The 23,483-nt window shown below is 35.8% G+C and overlaps 4 protein-coding genes across 4 annotated transcripts; all 4 read left to right on the top strand.

The window, feature by feature from the left end:
• The first annotated feature begins 82 nt into the window (after positions 1 to 82).
• LOC113093075 (CD209 antigen-like protein C) lies at positions 83 to 1,470 on the top strand. Its single transcript, XM_026258925.1, has 5 exons — positions 83 to 221; positions 354 to 731; positions 811 to 938; positions 1,033 to 1,139; positions 1,242 to 1,470. Exons 1-5 carry the CDS (start codon positions 83 to 85, stop codon positions 1,375 to 1,377), a joined length of 888 nt encoding a protein of 295 aa, XP_026114710.1. The 3' UTR covers positions 1,378 to 1,470.
• A 1,827-nt stretch (positions 1,471 to 3,297) lies between these two features.
• Positions 3,298 to 4,409, top strand: LOC113093082 (C-type lectin domain family 17, member A-like). Its single transcript, XM_026258931.1, has 4 exons — positions 3,298 to 3,593; positions 3,673 to 3,800; positions 3,894 to 4,000; positions 4,103 to 4,409. The coding sequence occupies exons 1-4, from the start codon at positions 3,590 to 3,592 to the stop codon at positions 4,236 to 4,238; spliced, it is 375 nt and encodes a 124-aa protein (XP_026114716.1). The 5' UTR covers positions 3,298 to 3,589; the 3' UTR covers positions 4,239 to 4,409.
• A 1,759-nt stretch (positions 4,410 to 6,168) lies between these two features.
• Positions 6,169 to 7,272, top strand: LOC113093081 (C-type lectin domain family 17, member A-like). Its single transcript, XM_026258928.1, has 4 exons — positions 6,169 to 6,464; positions 6,544 to 6,671; positions 6,765 to 6,871; positions 6,974 to 7,272. Exons 1-4 carry the CDS (start codon positions 6,461 to 6,463, stop codon positions 7,107 to 7,109), a joined length of 375 nt encoding a protein of 124 aa, XP_026114713.1. The 5' UTR covers positions 6,169 to 6,460; the 3' UTR covers positions 7,110 to 7,272.
• A 675-nt stretch (positions 7,273 to 7,947) lies between these two features.
• On the top strand, positions 7,948 to 10,894 carry LOC113093054 (C-type lectin domain family 4 member M-like). Its single transcript, XM_026258884.1, has 5 exons — positions 7,948 to 8,022; positions 8,162 to 8,432; positions 10,210 to 10,355; positions 10,428 to 10,534; positions 10,713 to 10,894. The coding sequence occupies exons 1-5, from the start codon at positions 7,948 to 7,950 to the stop codon at positions 10,837 to 10,839; spliced, it is 726 nt and encodes a 241-aa protein (XP_026114669.1). The 3' UTR covers positions 10,840 to 10,894.
• The last annotated feature ends 12,589 nt before the right edge of the window (positions 10,895 to 23,483 follow it).

Raw genomic sequence — 23,483 nt, 5'->3', positions numbered from 1 at the left:
AATATAACAAGGTCCGCCTCAGAAAAGCTTCTATTGTTAATTACTTGTTGTTCACTGGAACTATTTGAAAGTAAATAAAGTTATGGCTCAGAAAATAGACACAAGAGAGGGACGAAGGAAAACAGATGATATCTATGAAAATGCTGATGTAATGAAAGGCGAAATCACAGTGGAGATGGAAGATTTGAAGATAACGAGAATCCATCCGTCTGAACACACAGGTACAGAATTTAATAATTAATACTTTTCACTTTATTATGAAAAATAATAGCATAGGCACAAACTTTTAAAGAGAGAGATCAAGTTTGTGCCTGTGCTGTATTTAATGCTAACATCATGTCTCTGTTGTTCAGGGAGTGATTCTGTGAGGATCAGAAGCTCCAGAGCAGCTGTAGTGTGTTTGGTTCTGCTGTCTGTTCTTCTGCTGACTGCAGTCACAGCGCTGTGTGTCCAAGTCTTTACAAACATCGACCTGTTTCAAACAAAGGGCAAAAACATCTTGGAAGAAAGAGACCAACTACTAACCAGGAATAGAAAGCTCACAGAAGAAAGAGACCAGCTACTAATTAAGATTACTAGCTTTTCAGAAGACAGAGACTGGCTACTACACAAGTACATAAATCTGACAAATGAAAGGGATGATATAGTAGTCAAGAATGACAATCTGATTAAACAAAGAGACCAGTTAAGCTGGAAGATAAAGGAAATGTTGAAAAGTATTCATGAAATGGGTAATTATAAATTATATTAAAACAAGAACAAAGCATGTTTTAGAGTATACATTTTATATAGTTACATTTGTTTTCACAGATGGATGGATTTACCATGAATTTAGTTTTTACTACATTTCCTCTGAGATGAAGAGCTGGACTGAAAGCAGAAGATACTGTACAGAGAGAGGAACAGATCTGATCATCATAAACAACACAGAGGAACAAGTGAGTGAGAGATGAGTGTGTGTGTTGTTTAGCTGGATGAGTGATGAAATGTGTTAGTTTATAATAGAAATGTGTTATTGTTTAATCTTCTAAGGAATTTGTTAATACCATTTCTGGTGGTGCCCAAGTCTGGATTGGTTTGACTGACATTGAAGTGGAGGGCAGCTGGAAATGGGTTGATGGAAGCACACTGACCTCTGAGTGAGAAATCACTGACCCTAACTGATTATTACGTAATAAATAATACTCACAGTCAGTATCATATCAAACACAAAAACATCTAATGCCGATCTGTTGATGCAGGTTCTGGTGGTCTGCAGAGCCAAATGGACAAAGAGGAGAGAACTGTGCTCTAAATAATCAAAGATGGGCTGATTATCCATGTAATTCTGTTTTTAAATGGGTCTGTGAGAAGAGCGTTTTACATTATTACATTTAATATTTATTAGAGAAAAATGTATTACTAATATTTGGGTAGTTTGGGTCTTTGTTTTACTTGTGATTGCATAATGAATCAGTTAATAAATACAAATACAACCTCTGTGTTTGGAATAATGTAAACTAAACTTAAATTATAAAAAAAAAAAAAAAATTAAATCAGCACTGTCAAATGATTAATTGCGATTAATCACATCCAAAGTAAACATTTTCATTTACAAAATATATGTGTGTGTACTGTGTATATTTATTAGGAATAAATAAATCCAAACATGTATATATTTAAGGAAAATTGATAGATTTACAATATTTATATAATATCAATTATATGACTATAAACATATACATGAAAATACATGGATATGTTTTCAAAATATATACTGTATGTGTGTGCATTTATACATGTTTGGAAACATACGTGTTTTCAAACCCCCTTAAACTGAACAAGTCTCTGAAGACTTCATGTAGATACTGACTGATTCTGAAACAACATGTGCATTTGAATCTCATTTAAATGAAAACAATCGACAATATTTAGGGTGAAGTTCTGTGGTGAGCTGAAGTACCATTATGCATAAGTACCTTTTCATAAATAATAATAATAATAAAAAAAAACAGTTCCTTTCTGTATTAATACTGGCCACACCAACATCGATGAGGATCACAACACAGTCCACTCCAGAAGAGAACTAGTGTTAGATCGTCAGCATCTTGACAACACAGATACTTTCAGTAGGTGATTGAAAATATAGAAGCAAGAAAAACTTGGAAAATGTTCCAAGAAGATGGAAAAATCACTCATAAAAGCATTGATGATGTTTATGAAAATACTGATGTTACGAAAGGAAAATTTGGACAAGAAACCACAAACAGTATGACGAGAATCCAGTCATATGAACTCACAGGTACTGAGACTTACTAAGAGTACATTTCATTACTCAACATTCTAGCAGCAATTTGTCAATACTGGCTTAAAGGTAGAAGCATTTACTAAGTTGTCATGCTTTTTAATGAAGGGTGCTGTGTTAAGAGCATAGAGAATAGCAGCATGTTTGTTCTTCAGGAAGTGATTCAGTGAAGAGCAGGAGCTCCAGAGCAGCTGTTGTGTGTTTGGTTCTGCTGTGTGTTCTTCTGCTGACTGCAGTCATAGTGCTGTGTGTCATCTTCACTCAAGAGAGACAACAGCTCTTATCTAAGAATGGAAATCTGACCAGTGAGAGAGAGAAGCTGACACTCAAGAACACAAACCTGACCAATGAAAGAGACCAGCTAAAATGGGAGAAAAATGATCTTCAGAGATGTCTTGGTCAAGTGGGTGAGTTTTTTTGGTCTTTTTTGTAGTTGCTTCATGTTACAGAAATATCTGGTTAGTATTCCTAGGTATTTGTACATCAAGAGTAATTCTAGTGCACATAGAGTGGACAACATGAAAGAATTTAAAACCAATTTAAAGTAAAATATGTAAAAAATTTACAAGTGGTTCCTCTTTGTAGTACTCTGCTTGTAGGGAGCGACGGTACTGAACACCTTTAATATTCACAGACACCAGTCCATATCGAGATTTGATTAAATGTACATCTCTACTTTTGATTTATTCATTCAAAATGGCCGAATTCCGTGACGTTCTGCTTTATACAGCAATTTCCATTTGGTACTGAATTCCGCGATTCAATCCGCTTTCCAAACACAGAAGGGATGAATTTATGAATGGAAGTGTGAAAGTTCTGACACAAAACAAAGTTATGTATCCTCACGCTTTTTAAAAGTGGGTAACGTATCACGTAATAGACTAACATTACACCACTGTAACGTTAGCTATTTATCATCTCAAAGTCTGTGCTTTCATTAAAGCTTCATTTCTTGATAGATGCATAGATAATCCTTTTTTTACCTCTTTCATCCTGTGTATCATGGTTCCCTTGCTTTGCGCGCACTGAGAACGTTTTCCAAACAAATCAGTCTCTTGCATACTGTCTATGGTCTCTTGCCGCTGGCGTCTTCTCGTGCTGCTGCATTCACTGCAGTCGGACATTGGAGATTCGCGCTCGTAAATTTTCTAATTGGCCATAAGAGCTCACAGAAGAGAGAGACCAGCTACTAAACAAGAACATAAATATGACAAATGAAAGGGATGATATAATAGTCAAGAATAACAATCTGATTAAACAAAGAGACCAGTTAAACTGGAAGATATTTTGAAAAGTCTTCATGAAATGGGTAATTATAAATTATATTAAAACAAGAACAAAGCATGTTTTAGAGTATACATTTTATATAGTTACATTTGTTTTCACAGATGGATGGATTTACCATGAATTTAGTTTTTACTACATTTCCTCTGAGATGAAGAGCTGGACTGAAAGCAGAAGATACTGTACAGAGAGAGGAGCAGATCTGATCATCATAAAGAACACAGAGGAACAAGTGAGGAAGAGAAACTGTGTGTGTTGTTTAGCTGGATGAGTAATGAAATGTGTTAGTTTATAATAGAAATGTGTTATTGTTTAATCTTCTAAGGAATTTGTTAATACCATTTCTGGTGGTGCCCAAGTCTGGATTGGTTTGACTGACATTGAAGTGGAGGGCAGCTGGAAATGGGTTGATGGAAGCACACTGACCTCTGAGTGAGAAATCACTGACCTGAACTTATTATTATGTAATAAATTATTCTCACAGTCAGTATCATATCAAACACAAAAACATCTAATGCCGATCTGTTGATGCAGGTTCTGGTGGTCTACAGAGCCAAATGGACAAAGAGGAGAGAACTGTGCTCTAAATAATCAAAGATGGGCTGATTATCCATGTAATTCTGTTTTTAAATGGGTCTGTGAGAAGAGCGTTTTACATTATTACATTTAATATTTATTAGAGAAAAATGTATTACTAATATTTGGGTAGTTTGGGTCTTTGTTTTACTTGTGATTGCATAATGAATCAGTTAATAAATACAAATACAATCTCTGTGTTTGGAATAATGTAAACCCTAACACTAAGCTTAAATTATATTAAAAAAAAAACTTTTAAATCAGAGCTGTCAAATGATTAATTGCGATTAATCACATCCAAAGTAAACATTTTCATTTACAAAATATATGTGTGTGTACTGTGTATATTTATTAGGTATAAATAAATCCAAACATGTATATATTTAAGGAAAATTTATAGACTTACAATATTTATATAATATCAATTATATGACTATAAACATATACATGGAAATACATGGGTATATTTTAAAAAAATATACTGTATGTGTGTGCATTTATACATGTTTGGAAACATACGTGTTTTCAAACCCCCTTAAACTGAACAAGTCTCTGAAGACTTCATGTAGATACTGACTGATTCTGAAACAACATGTGCATTTGAATCTCATTTAAATGAAAACAATCAACAATATTTAGGGTGAAGTTCTGTGGTGAGCTGAAGTACCATTATGCATAAGTACCTTTTCATAAATAATAATAATAATAAAAAAAACAGTTCCTTTCTGTATTAATACTGGCCACACCAACATCGATCAGGATCACAACACAGTCCACTCCAGAAGAGAACTAGTGTTAGATCGTCAGCATCTTGACAACACTGATACTTTCAGTAGGTGATTGAAAATATAGAAGCAAGAAAAACTTGGAAAATGTTCCAAGAGGATGGAAAAATCACTCATAAAAGCATTGATGATGTTTATGAAAATACTGATGTTACGAAAGGAAAATTTGGACAAGAAACCACAAACAGTAACGCAACGAGAATCCAGTCATCTGAACTCACAGGTACTGAGACTTACTAAGAATACATTTCATCACACAACATTCTAGCAGCAATTTGTCAATACTGGCTTAAAGGTAGAAGCATTTACTAAGTTGTCATGCTTTTTAATGAAGGGTGCTGTGTTAAGAGCATAGAGAATAGCAGCATGTTTGTTCTTCAGGAAGTGATTCAGTGAAGAGCAGGAGCTCCAGAGCAGCTGTTGTGTGTTTGGTTCTGCTGTGTGTTCTTCTGCTGACTGCAGTCATAGTGCTGTGTGTCATCTTCACTCAAGAGAGACAACAGCTCTTATCTAAGAATGGAAATCTGACCAGTGAGAGAGAGAAGCTGACACTCAAGAACACAAACCTGACCAATGAAAGAGACCAGCTAAAATGGGAGAAAAATGATCTTCAGAGATGTCTTGGTCAAGTGGGTGAGTTTTTTTGGTCTTTTTTGTAGTTGCTTCATGTTACAGAAATATCTGGTTAGTATTCCTAGGTATTTGTACATCAAGAGTAATTCTAGTGCACATAGAGTGGACAACATGAAAGAATTTAAAACCAATTTAAAGTAAAATATGTAAAAAATTTACAAGTGGTTCCTCTTTGTAGTACTCTGCTTGTAGGGAGCGACGGTACTGAACACCTTTAATATTCACAGACACCAGTCCATATCGAGATTTGATTAAATGTACATCTCTACTTTTGATTTATTCATTCAAAATGGCCGAATTCCGTGACGTTCTGCTTTATACAGCAATTTCCATTTGGTACTGAATTCCGCGATTCAATCCGCTTTCCAAACACAGAAGGGATGAATTTATGAATGGAAGTGTGAAAGTTCTGACACAAAACAAAGTTATGTATCCTCACGCTTTTTAAAAGTGGGTAACGTATCACGTAATAGACTAACATTACACCACTGTAACGTTAGCTATTTATCATCTCAAAGTCTGTGCTTTCATTAAAGCTTCATTTCTTGATAGATGCATAGATAATCCTTTTTTTACCTCTTTCATCCTGTGTATCATGGTTCCCTTGCTTTGCGCGCACTGAGAACGTTTTCCAAACAAATCAGTCTCTTGCATACTGTCTATGGTCTCTTGCCGCTGGCGTCTTCTCGTGCTGCTGCATTCACTGCAGTCGGACATTGGAGATTCGCGCTCGTAAATTTTCTAATTGGCCATAAGAGCTCACAGAAGAGAGAGACCAGCTACTAAACAAGAACATAAATATGACAAATGAAAGGGATGATATAATAGTCAAGAATAACAATCTGATTAAACAAAGAGACCAGTTAAACTGGAAGATATTTTGAAAAGTCTTCATGAAATGGGTAATTATAAATTATATTAAAACAAGAACAAAGCATGTTTTAGAGTATACATTTTATATAGTTACATTTGTTTTCACAGATGGATGGATTTACCATGAATTTAGTTTTTACTACATTTCCTCTGAGATGAAGAGCTGGACTGAAAGCAGAAGATACTGTACAGAGAGAGGAGCAGATCTGATCATCATAAAGAACACAGAGGAACAAGTGAGGAAGAGAAACTGTGTGTGTTGTTTAGCTGGATGAGTAATGAAATGTGTTAGTTTATAATAGAAATGTGTTATTGTTTAATCTTCTAAGGAATTTGTTAATACCATTTCTGGTGGTGCCCAAGTCTGGATTGGTTTGACTGACATTGAAGTGGAGGGCAGCTGGAAATGGGTTGATGGAAGCACACTGACCTCTGAGTGAGAAATCACTGACCTGAACTTATTATTATGTAATAAATTATTCTCACAGTCAGTATCATATCAAACACAAAAACATCTAATGCCGATCTGTTGATGCAGGTTCTGGTGGTCTACAGAGCCAAATGGACAAAGAGGAGAGAACTGTGCTCTAAATAATCAAAGATGGGCTGATTATCCATGTAATTCTGTTTTTAAATGGGTCTGTGAGAAGAGCGTTTTACATTATTACATTTAATATTTATTAGAGAAAAATGTATTACTAATATTTGGGTAGTTTGGGTCTTTGTTTTACTTGTGATTGCATAATGAATCAGTTAATAAATACAAATACAATCTCTGTGTTTGGAATAATGTAAACCCTAACACTAAACTTAAATTATTAAAAAAAAAAACTTTTAAATCAGAGCTGTCAAATGATTAATTGCGATTAATCACATCCAAAGTAAACATTTTCATTTACAAAATATATGTGTGTGTACTGTGTATATTTATTAGGTATAAATAAATCCAAACATGTATATATTTAAGGAAAATTTATAGACTTACAATATTTATATAATATCAATTATATGACTATAAACATATACATGGAAATACATGGGTATATTTTAAAAAAATATACTGTATGTGTGTGCATTTATACATGTTTGGAAACATACGTGTTTTCAAACCCCCTTAAACTGAACAAGTCTCTGAAGACTTCATGTAGATACTGACTGATTCTGAAACAACATGTGCATTTGAATCTCATTTAAATGAAAACAATCAACAATATTTAGGGTGAAGTTCTGTGGTGAGCTGAAGTACCATTATGCATAAGTACCTTTTCATAAATAATAATAATAATAAAAAAAACAGTTCCTTTCTGTATTAATACTGGCCACACCAACATCGATGAGGATCACAACACAGTCCACTCCAGAAGAGAACTAGTGTTAGATCGTCAGCATCTTGACAACACTGATACTTTCAGTAGGTGATTGAAAATATAGAAGCAAGAAAAACTTGGAAAATGTTCCAAGAGGATGGAAAAATCACTCATAAAAGCATTGATGATGTTTATGAAAATACTGATGTTACGAAAGGAAAATTTGGACAAGAAACCACAAACAGTAACGCAACGAGAATCCAGTCATCTGAACTCACAGGTACTGAGACTTACTAAGAATACATTTCATCACACAACATTCTATCAGCAATTTGTCAATACTGGCTTAAAGGTAGAAGCATTTACTAAGTTGTCATGCTTTTTAATGAAGGGTGCTGTGTTAAGAGCATAGAGAATAGCAGCATGTTTGTTCTTCAGGAAGTGATTCAGTGAAGAGCAGGAGCTCCAGAGCAGCTGTTGTGTGTTTGGTTCTGCTGTGTGTTCTTCTGCTGACTGCAGTCATAGTGCTGTGTGTCATCTTCACTCAAGAGAGACAACAGCTCTTATCTAAGAATGGAAATCTGACCAATGAGAGAGAGAAGCTGACACTCAAGAACACAAACCTGACCAATGAAAGAGATCAGCTAAAATGGGAGAAAAATGATCTTCAGAGATGTCTTGGTCAAGTGGGTGAGTTTTTTTGGTCTTTTTTGTAGTTGCTACATGTTACAGAAATATCTGGTTAGTATTCCTAGGTATTTGTACATCAAGAGTAATTCTAGTGCACATAGAGTGGACAACATGAAAGAATTTAAAACCAATTTAAAGTAAAATATGTAAAAAATTTACAAGTGGTTCCTCTTTGTAGTACTCTGCTTGTAGGGAGCGACGGTACTGAACACCTTTAATATTCACAGACACCAGTCCATATCGAGATTTGATTAAATGTACATCTCTACTTTTGATTTATTCATTCAAAATGGCCGAATTCCGTGACGTTCTGCTTTATACAGCAATTTCCATTTGGTACTGAATTCCGCGATTCAATCCGCTTTCCAAACACAGAAGGGATGAATTTATGAATGGAAGTGTGAAAGTTCTGACACAAAACAAAGTTATGTATCCTCACGCTTTTTAAAAGTGGGTAACGTATCACATAGTAGACTAACATTACACCACTGTAACGTTAGCTATTTATCATCTCAAAGTCTGTGCTTTCATTAAAGCTTCATTTCTTGATAGATAGATAGATAATCCATTTTTACCTCTTTCATCCTGTGTCTCATGGTTCCCTCGCTTCGCGCACAATGAGAACGTTTTCCAAACAAATCAGTCTCTTGCATACTGTCTATGGTCTCTTGCCGCTGGCGTCTTCTCGTGCTGCTGCATTCACTGCAGTCGGACATTGGAGATTCGCGCTCGTAAATTTTCTAATTGGCCATAACTTTTAATTCGTTGGTGCCAACTGGGGTGGCAGCAGGGGTGGCAAGACTTTCTTTTAGGGTGGTAGATCTGCCCCTGCATCCGAATAAGTATAAACCACATAAGTAATGGTCAACCTCTCCAAAATTTGTTCGGATGAAGAAACAAACACATCTACATATTGGACGGCCTGATCTTATTTCAGTAAATTAATTTTTGGGTGAAAATGAATTTGGTAACACTTTCTATGAAGCCCGTATTTAAAATACATTATAAGGGTATTTTTAAGACATTATAATGAATGCATAATGCATTATAAAAAAAAAACTTATATGTTATATCAACTCATGAATAATCATAACAACAATTATAATACATCATAATACTTACTTACGTATTTGTTGTTATAAGTTTAAGAGTATGATTATTTATAACACACAATTAGCACCATATTAAATCTACTTAATTTACAATATAAGATAATCATATCTTGACACGGTTTATTTCAGATCAGCACAGTATCTTACTACAGCTTGTGATTGGTTAGATGTTGAGTGCTGTTTGAGTGTTTCTGTGGAGCTAATGTTGATTAATCAAACTGATATTACAATAAAAAAAATTCCAAAGCAAATGTATCATATTCCACATTCATCTGATATATTATATGATCTTATGGCTGTTTGAGAGAAGAAAAAAAAAGTTGTTGTTAATATTATTATGACTTATAAGGGGTCTTTGGGCACTTTAAGTAAAGTAGCATCAGAAAAATGGAAAGATAAGAGACTTATAATACATTATAACTATGAGAAATATAATCCATTGAAAAAGTGGATGCAACATGTTCATTGTGTTATTAATCATCATACTCTTAAAAGCTATAACCACAAATAAAGTAAAAATTATAATATATTAAAACTGTTTTTATGAATATCCATGAGATGATATAACATATTTTCAGGGTTTGTTATAATGCATTATGCATTCATTATAAAGCCTCATAGAAAGTGTTACCATAAATGTTTAGGTGAATTTCTTTCTTGAACAGATCAGTGCTCTAACAGCCCTAAATGGATAGCATACAAGCAGAGTTCCTACTACATTTCCTCTGAGTGGAAGAACTGGACTGAAAGCAGACAAGTCTGTTTGCAGAGAGGAGCAGATCTGGTCATCATAAACAACAAAGAGGAACAAGTGGGTGAAAGATTGTGTTTGAATCAGTGATGAATAATGCTTATGGTCTAAATGTATCATTTTTCATTCTAGGAATTTATCACCACCATAACTAGTGCAAACATGTTGTGGATTGGTCTGACTGACAGTTATAAAGAAGGGGACTGGAAGTGGGTTGATGGCAGCACACTGACCTCTAGGTGAGCAGCTTCGTCTCAGTTCTCTGTCACACTGTTAAACCATACAATTTAAACCATAATCTATTTGCAAGCAATATCAATGCATTCATGCATTAACTTTCAAACATTTTCAGTCCCTTCAGCCACATATATTATATGACAGATAAAATTGAGCTGTTTTACTGATGATCTGTTGTAGCATCCGGAGTTTCTGGGGGACCAGTGAGCCCAATGGTGGAAGAAATGAGGACTGTGCTGTATCTCAGTATAGCTGGGCTGATAATCCATGTCATTATACCTTTGTATGGATTTGTGAGAGGAATTAAGAGGTTTAAAAAAGCTGTTGCTTCAACTATGTTCATCCTAAGTAAAGCAGTAACCAAATAGATTTGTTGTAATGTGAAAAACAGTAAAAAGATTTGGGGCTACTGTTCTTATTATTTTTTATGAATCTTTGATGCTCATTTTAATCAATTTATAGAACAATTTAAATTATATTTATATTTATATTTTAATTATAAATCAAATAAAAAAAAAACCCAATGCAAGGTCTTGTGTGTAATATTTCTCAATTTGTCCTTATTTAATAATAAGAGAACACACTCAATCACTATATACATATACACTCACCAAGGCACTTTATTAGGTATCTTGTCAGGCCGGGTTACACCCCCTTTTGCCTTCAGAACTGACTTAATTCATAATGGTATAGATTCAATAATGTGCTAGAAACATTCTTAAGAGATTTTGGTCCATATGACATGACAATATCATGCAGATTTGTCAACTGCATATTCATGATACAAATCTCCTGTTCAAGCACATCCCAAAGCTGCTCTATTGGACTGAGATCGGGTGTTTGTGAAGGCCATTTGTGTAGTTGACTCATTGTCATGTTCAAGAAACCAGTTTGAGACGATTAGAACTATGTGACATGGCGTGTTTTCTGGCTGAAAGAAGCCATTACAAGATACTGTAGGGACACTGTGGTCATAAAGGTATTGACATGATCAGTAACAATACTTAAATAGACTGTGTCATTTAAACAATGCTCAAAGGGGCCCAACATGTCCAAAAAACTAAATGTTCCCCACCCCATTACACTACCAGCAGCAGCCTGAATCTCTGATATAAGGAAGGAAGGATTTATTGTTGTCTATGCCAAATTCTGACCCGGTCATCAGATTGTCTCAGAAGAAATCGAGTCTCATCAGACCATGAAACCTTTTTCAAAACTTCTATGGTCCAGTTTTGGTAAGCCTGTGTGAACTGTAGGCTCAGTTGCCTATACTTAACTGAAAGGAATGGCTCCTGATGTTTTTTTTTTTTTTTTTTTTTTTTTTTTGCTGCTGTCTAATTAAAAGTCTCCATAAATTAATTTTGACATTAGGATACTACAAAATAGTTCAAACAAGTACTTGTGTATGTGTATGTCTACTTTACACCCTTGATGTTTTAGAATCTCACCCTTTCATTGAATTGTTGATGACACACACACACACAATTGCTATGCCGGCTATTTATTTATTTATGTTGATTTATATTATTATTATTTTTTATTGACCATTTTACTTTTTCAAATCAAGTCAAGATTTTTTTGTGTTTGTGATCACATAGCAAGCGATGCAAAAAGACACCAAGATTTGTATCATTCTGGTGACGTCGCAATTTTTAGAAAATATCTGTCATTTTCAGGAAGTGATTCAGTGAAGGTCAGAAGCTCCAGAGCAGCTGTTGTGTGTTTGGTTCTGCTGTGTGTTCTTCTGCTGACTGCAGTCATAGTGCTGTGTCCACATCCATAGAAACAACACAAACTACACAGAAGAGAGAAATCAGCTACTAACCAAGATCACCAACCTCTGTTAAACGAGAGAAACCAGATAATAAATCAACTTTCAGTTCTTTGTAAAAAGGATACGTTTCTTCATTCTGTGTAGTCTGGTTGTGGTCTCAGTAACTTCTCAAGAACAAGATGTGGTTAGCATTTATAATAATTACATCAAGCTCTTAAAAAAACCTTAAACTAACACCAATGTAAAATGTAAAAGATAAGCAGTGTACAAATGTTATAATTATATATATATACTGTATATTAGGGGTGGCAGCCAGAGGCGTCATGCCCATTCAAAGATGCATAATTTAATCTGCATATAATTTTCATGCATATTCCCATCTTTCAGAAATGAAACATAATAATGCTGTGTATTGCTTGAAGAATTGCAACAGTTTTACTTTGTTTAGAACCATTTTCATTGGCAAAAGAGAGTGAAACCATCATTATTGACAATGTTATATCATATCGCTGAAATTTCAAGTTAATAATAAAAACAAGGACTCATGCAGTAGTGTTTTTGTCTCCATATCTCTATAAGTTTCAGCTCTTACTGACTGAGGACAGTCTAATAGCAGCGGCAGCATGTTTTTCAAATGAGAAGAACTTATCTATCGATTATATACACACATTTTGAGATTATAAAGTATTACATTTACTCACGCAAACACATCTTCCCCCTCCACGCCAAAATCATGTCCCGTCATAAACTTTCTCTTGTTTAAAGAGCCATTTCACTTAGACATACATCACAATAGGGAATGAAAGAATATTGTAACTTCCATTTAGTTGTCATGCATTGACCTCAAGTTTGGTTCTCGCTAGCTTTAAAAATAAGGCAAGTGCATCTACACAGGAACATGGCACTGATGTCAAAAACATCTAAATAGAAATGTCTGATGATATGTATTACAATGTGATCGGAGCTGAGTCTGAGAGGATGAAGATGAACAGAGCTAAGATGACAGTGGTCATCTATGAGAATGCAGACTGTGTGTAAGTTTCTGACTTATGGACAGAGACAAACACACAGCAACCACATCAGCGTACAGGTTATCACAGTCATTTTTTTTATGGAAAATCATCCCAGTTTGCATGTGTTCTTTCATTTAACATCATGTCTGTGGTGTTCAGTAAGTGATTGTGTGAAGATCACACAATGGTTCTGCGGCGTGTTCTTCTAATATTACAGGACTTTAAGCTATAATTAATTGTATATTGTACTTCTTTCTCTTTTTCTTACAGAGCGGTAACATACTAATTATCCCATTTAAAACAACCCCAAAAGTTCTGCCATCACAACACAGCATCTTAACTACATCACATGGTGAAGGTGCACATAGGTATGAATGAATGAACAAACAAACAAACAAACAAGCAAACAATTACTCCTGCCACATTAACATGAAGAAACATTAAAGAAAACCCACCCTTTGTGCTTAACCCATTTGTGCCCAAATTTTTCTGAATGGTTTCATACATATACAGTAGTCATGTTAATAGTGTCCTATGTGAACCTGTTCTGCATTTATTTGTCCCATGCTTTTTTTTTTAATTTTCTTTCTTTTTTCTTTTCTTTTTTTATATATGATTATTTAAAGAGCCAGTAAGATGAAAATTCTAAGCTTCCTATCACTGTTTATAAGTCCTGTACAATATTTTTAAATCCATCCAAGGTTAAAAAACATTATCATTTTGTCAAAATATCATTTTAAAATGACCTCAATTCTCAGAGATCTCCAAACGGTTCGCGCGAAGCTGTTCAAAAGATTCAGTTTCCTTAAACCCCACCTTTCGGTAGCACACTGTGTTCTGATGGGTCAACTAACATAAGTAGGGATGCACGATCATGATTTTTCATGGCCGATTCCGATACCGATTTTTTAAAAATTATCTTTCAACAAACAAGAAAGAAGGAAAATATGCATAAACAAGATGTTTATTTGGTATTGAATTTGCCAAACTGGCTTTTGGCTATTGAAAAGAATAACCATAACCATCTGAAATTAACAGCAGTAACTGCACAGCAAAAAGACTACAATCAATACAAACATGGATGATATAGACATCAGCATTTAGCTTATGTTTTTGAATTGTGCTGAAACTACAGAGAACAGGCCTTAAATTAAAAGATTAACTGTAACCATGTGAATTAAAGGCAACAACTGCATAGGTCTACAATCCAAACAACAAAATCAACACACATTCAATAAGATGTTTCTTAATCAGCGTTCAGTATTTGTTTTAGTTTTTAAATTTGCTTTTAAATAAAAAAAAGGTCTTTACCAGTTAGACTAAACAAAAGTATGCTATATAAATACATTATTCCAAAATGTTAAAATCAAATAATGTTGGTGCAAATAAAACAAAGATGCAAAAAGTATTTCATAAAAAAAAAAAAAAAATGTAGGGAAATGATTCACATCTATATTTATTTACTTGAGCCAATGAAAAATAAATAATTTATTGTCTGAAGTAAAAAAATATAGATTTGAATCATTAACCTAAAAAAAAAATATTGGATGAATGAAACACTTTGAATGTGCTACATGGTGATTTTTAAATCAAATTAAGTCTATGTAATTTCAAGGTAAAATAAAAATAATCATCCTATACAGAACTGACGTTTACTTCTGGCTTTTCAAACGTGTATGCAAGTTCTACTTTACAAAAAAAAAAAAAAAAAACAGTTTTGTCACAGTTTAGTCCGTTTCGTTTCTCATCCAACACGTGAGAAGTTGATCTGAACATCTCTTCACGGTCTACTCGTGTTCAGGGCGTGGACCGGTCCGGTACAGTATATGCTCGCACAGCTTTAGTGCGCACAGGAAAGGGGCTCTTATTTGTGCACCAGCACACCAACGGCTGATCGCTTCCTGCTATCTGTGCCTCAGACATGAAGCTCTGCATTTCCAGTTCTGATCGGCTGCTTGTGTCCTGCGCACAGATTTCGAAATACTTCCACACAAATGACATAGCGAACCATTACAATGTAGTATGTGCACGCGAGCGCACTTCTGGAAAAATCGGCCGAAAATAGACCAAAAACCGGCCGGTTGCCGATCGCGTATTTTAATCAAAAACCGGCCGGTTCCGATTTATGGCCGGTCAATCGGTGCATCCCTAACATAAGCAGTTTGGATTGGTTGTTCCGCACACACCTCCACGGTAAACTATGCGTTAGCATCTGTTTGGGGTGAATTATGTCTTATTCCTCTCACCGCAAAGCAAACAGTAAAATAAAAAACTTGAACAGTCTCGCTGCTTTTTCTTCTGTGTGGGTGTATTCAAGTCGCACACTTCAGTTTGAATCTGAATAGCGCGTTCAGCACGGGGGCGTGGTCACATTAGATATAACGAAGGGAGACATGAAAAACAGACATCGCGTTGTTTTCATATGGATTACTTTATCACAGAATATTTGTTTTTGGCAGCACTTGTTTAGTTTTAAAGCAGACATGTCAAGCTTTCTATAGATATCTCTCTCATGTCTCTTCGTTGAGTATTCACGGAGTTACACTTCATTTTAATGACGTGTTTGTACATTACGATCAGCGCAGACAGGCTGCAGACAGCACACATACTGATAAGACGCTCGGGAGAAAACAGACACATAACTTCATAATCATACTTCGTGTTGTGATTCGGAGATGCTCGTTGTTCTAAATAAAGTTGGTAATGAACCATCTTTTATGGCCAAACGCTTTAAAAATCCAGCTGTACTCACCGAGATTAGAAAAGCAGTCATCAGTGAAATGTTGTGAACACAACAAAAGGGATTTGTTGTACTGCTCTAGTATTGTGGTAAAAATGAATTTTAGCCATTGGTTCTTCTGATTTTCATTCTTTGGCAGTGAAAATAAAACAAACTTGCCTTTACAATTAAAAACACACTGTCTCCTCGACATGATGCTCTCACACCAAACAGAGCGTCTGTGTGGGGGGTGGGGCAGATCAGAGTTCCGTTTCTCCCGAGACGGTAGGCGGAGATTATTATGCAAAGTGTTCCTAGTGACGTACATAGAGATGGGCAAAAGATTTGAAATCTATAACGACTCGTTTCAGCGATTCAGAGTCGACTCCTTACTTTAGAAGCCAATAACTTTATAAATCGTGTACTTTTTGGTTGAATTACTTTGCACATTGTTTACACAGATGGACAGCTACATCATACACTGTAATACAGGTAATTTTTGATTTCCCATCGGTGTGGCTCTTTAAATACGTATCATTTGTAGGCTGCAACCATGCTTGTTTGTTTATTTATTTACTTATTATTGAACATGCAGGTATTTTCATTCTTAGTGTGTTAAAGTGTGTTAAATGAAAATAAATAAATACAAATAAATAGAATGAAGAAAATATTACATCTATATAATTAAAAATGTATATCAGAAAGAACATTTTTTTAGGTGAACTATCTAGTTATGATTAAAATTGACGGTTCAAATGGTCAGAATACACAGAAGAAGAAATCCCGCCATAAGAGTCATTTAAGAAGCATCACCTAAAGACAGTCACCTAAAGATGACTCTCACATCCATAGTCAAAATGAATTCAATTCCAGAAAAATCAAACAAAAAACACAAACAGCTCCTGAACATTGTCACATGACCACAGTGGTGCCTTATAAAAGTAAAAACCATAAAGCAGAAGTTCAGAGCGGTCCAGTCTACTTGAAGCAACAACTTCTAATAATCTCACACTCAACTCAAGCAGACTGAATATGTCTTATGGCAATATAAACATTTCTAGGAAACATGGAATGGAAGAAGAATATGAAGAAATTAATATTCAGAGCAGAGATGCCAATACTGGAAAAGAGTACATGGACATCCAGAAACACAGAACAACTCAAAACACAGGTACTGAAACTCATTTTACTAAAATAGCAAATGTCAATTTAGGTTTGAACAAGTCATGGTCTGTACAGCACACAAAATTGCTGAAAGCTGTCATGCAAACCTGGGAGATCACCAGGGTACTGAACCTAAGACTTGCTATATACATCCATCATACAGAGCTGGCCTGAGTTTGGTTGGTGTGATTTATGTGAATGTGAAAGCAAACTCAAACTCAAGTACCTAGAGTAATATGTGCCTTTAGTATGAGAAGATGGGACTTTAGACCAACTCTGAAGAAAGCACTCGTAACCAGTGATCTGAATCAGTTCAAGGAACAAATCCGGAAACCAGAAACAAACTAAATTTTGACAAGAACATAACCAGAAAATTTTAAATGACCATTAACCGTTTTACGACGTTATTTTATCATTCGATTTAATATGTGAATTTTGCAGTCAACCAATCATGATTTCAAGTAGTACGGCCTATGCAAATAAGATGTTGATGTCCAACGAGTCAAACCCCTGTGCTCCCTTGTGACAAGTCAATGCCCTGGTGTTAGTTTATCCGAGAATATGCCATGAACCTCCACAAATTTAGCTTATATATTATGCTGCTTGAAACCAGCTAAAATTGCATGATAGAGCAGTAGAACACAGATTCACAAATGTAAGGGAAACAGGTCAATTTAGCTCAAAGGGAATCATTTAAGATTTTAAAGGGAATTTAAACAGAATCACTGTTTCACGGCTGATCACTGAGACGTGCTGCGATTCACTGAACGAGCTGTTTAACATTAAATCTGCACTGGACATTAATATCCAAAGTTTAGTGAAAACACTATCAATTAGCACAGTAACAAGATTGGCAGTTTAAGACATTAACTTGTAAGCACAAAACACAAGATACTTCTCTTTTCAATACTTCTCTTTTTTGTTGCTGATTGCCTGGAAGTTCAGTAGTCGTTGAAGTGACGTCTTGGGAAGCCCGTGGTTTGGCGTTGGCTGATGATGCTGAGTTGAATCAATCGAAATTGAACGGGCAGTCGAGGTCGGACTCAACGACCGGCGCTACAAAACTTAACTCAGAACACAAAACTCTCATACAGAAAGAAAAGTAAAGTTTGACGAGACTAGGCGGTATTTCTTCTCATCGGGGCTAAGTAACAGCAGGCGTGCAGGCCGAAGCACGCTGGAACCACACTCAAAGAACAGTGATGACTAACAGAATGGCTAAAAGCTAAGAAGCAAAGCTAAAAGCAAACTAAAAGCAAGCATGACTAAGAGCAGAAGATAAACGCAAGCTAAAAGCTAAAAGCTAAAAGCAAACTAAAAGCTGGCATCACTGATAGCAAAAGCAAAGCTAAAACTAAAAGCAAGATTTTATGGTTGTCCTAAGTATTTAAACTGGCCTGTTGACCACACCTCAAATGTTGTCTTGGCCAATCAGATATTGTCCTGGCTCAGGGTATCATAAATCAAATGTTATCTTATCAAGCATGTTGTCCGAATTTTCCCGCTCTTGCAGGGTTTCCGGAAAGGAAAACAAGGCAAAAATGTTACTTGTCATGTTTTCTCTGATTTGCCCTTACGCCATAGGCAGTGACCGGAAAAGAAGATGAGTCATTTTGAAAAAAAAAAAAAAACTATGAAGAGGAGTGTTTTAATGATTAGCACTGTAGAGAATCAACGACTGGCAGACGATCTGAACGAGTTTTACTGCAGGTTTGAAAGAACACCCATCACCTGCCCTGAACGCCTCCCCACACAACCATTCACAACATTCACAACTCCTGCAACCAGCCCCAAATGCCTCTCCAAACAACCGTTCACACCATTAACAGCTCCTGCAACCCATCCTGAACACCTCTCCAATCAAGCACTCTCACCATTCACACCTCCTGCATCCCCCCTCTCAGGTGGGGCACCTGCAATTCAGATCAGCGAGGATGCGGTGCGCCAGGTCTTCCGGAAGCAGAAAAGGAAAAAAGCACCAGGCCCAGATTGTGTTACACCAGCCTGTATGAAATCCTGTGTTGACCAGCTGGCCCCTTTCTTCACACAGATCTTCAACAGATCGCTGGAGCTGTGCGAACTCCCTTCATGCCTCAAACGTTCCACCATCATCCCCATCCCTAAGAAACCCAAAATTACAGGACTAAATGACTACAGGCCTGTGGCTCTAACGTCTGTAGTCATGAAGTCATTTGAAAAACTGGTGCTGGCCCACCTGAAGGACATCACTGGGCCCTTGCTGGATCCTCTTCAGTTTGCCTACAGAGCAAACAGGTCTGTGGACGATGCATTAAACATTGGACTGCATTATGTTCTGCAACACCTAGACAGACCGGGGACTTATGTGAGGATCCTGTTTGTGGACTTCAGCTCGGCCTTCAACACGATCATCCCAAACCTCCTCCTGCCCAAACTAAATCAGCTCTCCATGCCCACCTCCGTCTGTCAGTGGATCAACAGCTTCCTGACAGACAGGCAGCAGCTAGTGAGGTTGGGAAAATACACATCCAGCACCCGTACAATCAGCACCGGAGCTCCCCAGGGCTGCGTTCTCTCCCCACTGCTCTTCTCCCTGTACACCAACGATTGCACATCTAAGGACCCCTCTGTCAAGCTCCTGAAGTTTGCAGACGACACCACACTCATCGGCCACATTCAGGACGGTGACGAGTCTGCTTACAGACAGGAGGTAAAAGAGCTGGCTGTCTGGTGCAGTCTCAACAACCTGGAGCTTAACACGCTCAAAACAGTGGAGATGATCGTGGACTTCAGGAGAGACCCCCCTGCACTCCCCCCACTCACCATCATGAACAGCACTGTGACTGCAGTGGAGTCATTCAGGTTCCTGGGAACCACCATCTCTCAGGACCTGAAGTGGGACATTCACATTGACTCCATTGTGAAAAAGGCCCAGCAAAGGTTGTACTTCCTCCGCCAGCTGAGGAAGTTTAACCTGCCACAGGAGCTGCTGAAACAGTTCTACTCCACCATCATTGAATCCATCCTCTGCACTTCAGTAACTGTCTGGTTCAGCTCAGCTTCTAAATCTGACCTCAGAAGACTACAGAGGGTAGTCCGGACTGCTGAGCGAATCATCGGTACAACCCTCCCTTCTATTCAAGAACTGTACTTATCCAGAGTGAGAAAAAGGGCTGTCAAAATCACTTTGGACCCCTCACATCCAGCACACTCCCTCTTTGAACTGTTGCCATCTGGTCGACGCTACAGAGCACTGAGCACTAGAACAACCAGACACAGGACCAGTTTCTTCCCTCAGGCAATCCATCTTATGAACAGCTGATAATAACGGCGAACACACTACACTTTATATTTATATACACATACACTTTATTTATCTAACACACATACTTAGTATACACTTAAATTTTGCACACAATATATATGTACATACATAACTGCATTTTGTAATATACCTGCCTACAATTGTCATTTGTATATTGTCATTCACTATCTACTTATTTGTATTTTTTATTCTTTTATTATGTGTTTTATGTTCTGTCGCTGTCATTCTGTTGTACTGCGGAGCTTCTGTCACCAAAACAAATTCCTCGTATGTGTAAACATACCTGGCAAAAAAGCTCATTCTGATTCTGAGTATATATGTATATAAAACACTGCAGTAGTCCATAAAAAAATAAGAATTTAAAATTCTGATTTCATGATGACTTTAACTTTAGGGGATTTGTTTTTGAGAGAAAGGAACTAATAGCCTAGTTGTGTTAATATTGTTTAAAACATTTAGCTTTATGGCATTTTTGCCTAAATTATTTCTAAATGTAGGCTACTAATAAAATTTGTAACATACAGCCTACACGACTATTTTTTCCTATCAAAACGCAATTTTATATGAGTTTTGTTATTAACCATGCAGCAAACATTTTTAAATATCTTGAAAAATACTTGGTATCACTTTCTATGAAACCCGTATTTATATTAGATTTATAACACACAATGAACACCACATAGTTCAAAGCAAATGTGTCATATTACACATTCATCTGATCTGATCTTATGGCTATTTGAGATAATATTATTATTAATACTACTTATAAGTGGTCTTTGACCCCTTTAAACAAAGTAGCATAAGCAAAATGGCAAGATATGATACTTATAACAGATTTAAACTACGAGAAATAGAATTCATTGTAAAAGTGGATGCAACGTTTTGATTGAAATATTTTAATCCTTGTTAGAAACAATTGTATTTGAATTCGGACCACAACAAATTTGTCCAGTGTAAAAAAAACATACTTACAGATATATGGTCAATTTAACATTTCATTTCTTATATTTCACCTTTATTTCAGTGAGGATCAGAAACTACAGAGCAGCTGTAGTGTGTTTGGTTCTGCTGTGTGTTCTTCTGCTGACTGCAGTCATAGTGCTGTTTGTCCACATCTATACAAACTGGACACAAAAGAAAGATCAGAACAAGTCTGACCACCTTCCAAATTTTGGAAAAGGTAGGTTTCTTCTTTTTATGTAGTTTTATAAGTATGGAAGCATATGGGTAGCAATATCCAATTTGGAATGTAATATGCAAAAGGACAATGCAATATGTAAAATTGCAATGCATTTCTGTATTTACATTTACATTTTCCAATACATTTGTGCAACGTATGTTGCAAAATGAAAATGAATAATTTAAATTTCGTTAGGAGGGTTTGCCTTTGCCATTGTTCCCGATGGCCTGGCAGCTGATTTGGCCCACTATTTTAACTATATTGTTGTATAATTGCACGCCGAATGTACTAAAGCAATTATTTCTGAATCCGCCATTTGATAAGCTAAATCTTTAATAAGTCATGAATCGGTTAGTCATGACTGCAATGGTTCAGCTCGCATGCTCTCCTCGCCTCCGCCAAATGGTTTGGATCAGACTCTGAGTAATCAATGCGAGAGAGAGCTGGAGCAGAGAACTGACACTTCTGTTTAGGGTTTCAAGTGCAGGTCAGTTTCAGCTATATGCTATTCTAGTTTTGCCTTTGTTCACTTAGTTAAGCAGCAGCAGCCCATTGTTCACAATCACTCAAAATATTGTATAAAGGAAATCATTATTATCTGTTGTAATGTTACAGTAATAATTTAGCAGAAAAATAATCATATTTTATAATAGGTTTAGGGGGAGCAAGGGCAGACAACAACACAACCCTTATGAAAATAAATGTATGGTATGCCATGGTTATCAAACATTAACCATGGTTTTTGCTACACTAACCATAGTTTATTTATGAATTTTGTATTTAAAATAAATACAAACTGTAATTTATTTGCGAAAAAAAAAAAAAAAAAAAAAAAAACTTGGTTACACAAAACATGGTAAAAACATGACTCATGTTCAGTACTAGGATTGTTTTATACATATATTGTTGTGATTACTAATTTTGAAACGTAGGCAATTTAGAAAGTAATGTTTTGTTAAATCTTGAGTATTAAAGTCATTAGAGTAATAGAAATCAGGGCAAAATAAATAAAATGAAAAGAAAAATGGAAGTGAAGTTGCAGTTCAGGAGATAACTTTGAGTATTTTGCATGTCCCCAACTTAAGGATTTAAAAAATGTTTTATGTGAAGCTCATACAAAAAAAAAAAAAAATAGAGATGTCCATGTTTCAGAATATGTTTTGGGTGTATGAGTGTGCTTTCTCGGCCTATATATATATATATATATATATATATATATATATATATATATATATATATATATATATATATATATATATATATATATATATATATATATATATATATTCCCCATTCCAATCATCTTAATTCAAGTCATGAAAGATGGTGAAAGTCTGACAGTGTTGAGCACTGCTGTAAGGTTAACCCTGTGTGGTGTAAATGTTTGAAAATAATTAACAGTTGAAAATAAACATTCATTAGAAATTTAGAAAAGTAATAAAAAAGTAATCAAAAGTAATCTGTTAAAAGGTTGCACTACTATTACATTTTAAATAGTGTAACTTGTAATCTGTAACCCATTACATTTCCAAAGTAACCTTCCCAACACTGACTATGACTTTAGACTAGGTTTTATACTTTAGATTAATACTTTTCTGACTTATGGCCTCTATGCAAGACTTCACACATGTACATACTTTCCCACACTTTGGACTCATCTGCTAATGACATATGAAGAAGAACAACAGCAAAGAGGTTCATTTAGGTTCATTTGACCACGTCTATCATAATTAGGAAGTTAGACAAGAACCAATGCCAGAATTCTTCAGAAGAGAAGCACTGTGGGATGACACACTG

This window comes from Carassius auratus, unplaced genomic scaffold (genome assembly GCF_003368295.1).
Source record: "Carassius auratus strain Wakin unplaced genomic scaffold, ASM336829v1 scaf_tig00214857, whole genome shotgun sequence".
In the NCBI taxonomy this organism is placed as follows: Eukaryota; Metazoa; Chordata; class Actinopteri; order Cypriniformes; family Cyprinidae; genus Carassius; species Carassius auratus.
The sequence above is the reverse complement of the archived record's forward strand: the minus strand, read 5'-3'. Positions and strand labels throughout refer to the sequence as shown.

Coding starts and splice junctions, on each gene's coding strand:
- LOC113093054 (XM_026258884.1), top strand. CDS start 7,948: ATGTTACGAAAGGAAAATTTGGACAAGAAACCACAAACAGTAACGCAA. Junction 8,023..8,161: donor CCAGTCATCTGAACTCACAG/GTACTGAGACTT, acceptor CATAGAGAATAG/CAGCATGTTTGTTCTTCAGG. Junction 10,535..10,712: donor GGCAGCACACTGACCTCTAG/GTGAGCAGCTTC, acceptor GATCTGTTGTAG/CATCCGGAGTTTCTGGGGGA.
- LOC113093075 (XM_026258925.1), top strand. CDS start 83: ATGGCTCAGAAAATAGACACAAGAGAGGGACGAAGGAAAACAGATGAT. Junction 222..353: donor CCATCCGTCTGAACACACAG/GTACAGAATTTA, acceptor TCTGTTGTTCAG/GGAGTGATTCTGTGAGGATC. Junction 732..810: donor GAAAAGTATTCATGAAATGG/GTAATTATAAAT, acceptor TTGTTTTCACAG/ATGGATGGATTTACCATGAA.
- LOC113093081 (XM_026258928.1), top strand. Junction 6,672..6,764: donor TAAAGAACACAGAGGAACAA/GTGAGGAAGAGA, acceptor TAATCTTCTAAG/GAATTTGTTAATACCATTTC. Junction 6,872..6,973: donor GGAAGCACACTGACCTCTGA/GTGAGAAATCAC, acceptor CTGTTGATGCAG/GTTCTGGTGGTCTACAGAGC.
- LOC113093082 (XM_026258931.1), top strand. Junction 3,801..3,893: donor TAAAGAACACAGAGGAACAA/GTGAGGAAGAGA, acceptor TAATCTTCTAAG/GAATTTGTTAATACCATTTC. Junction 4,001..4,102: donor GGAAGCACACTGACCTCTGA/GTGAGAAATCAC, acceptor CTGTTGATGCAG/GTTCTGGTGGTCTACAGAGC.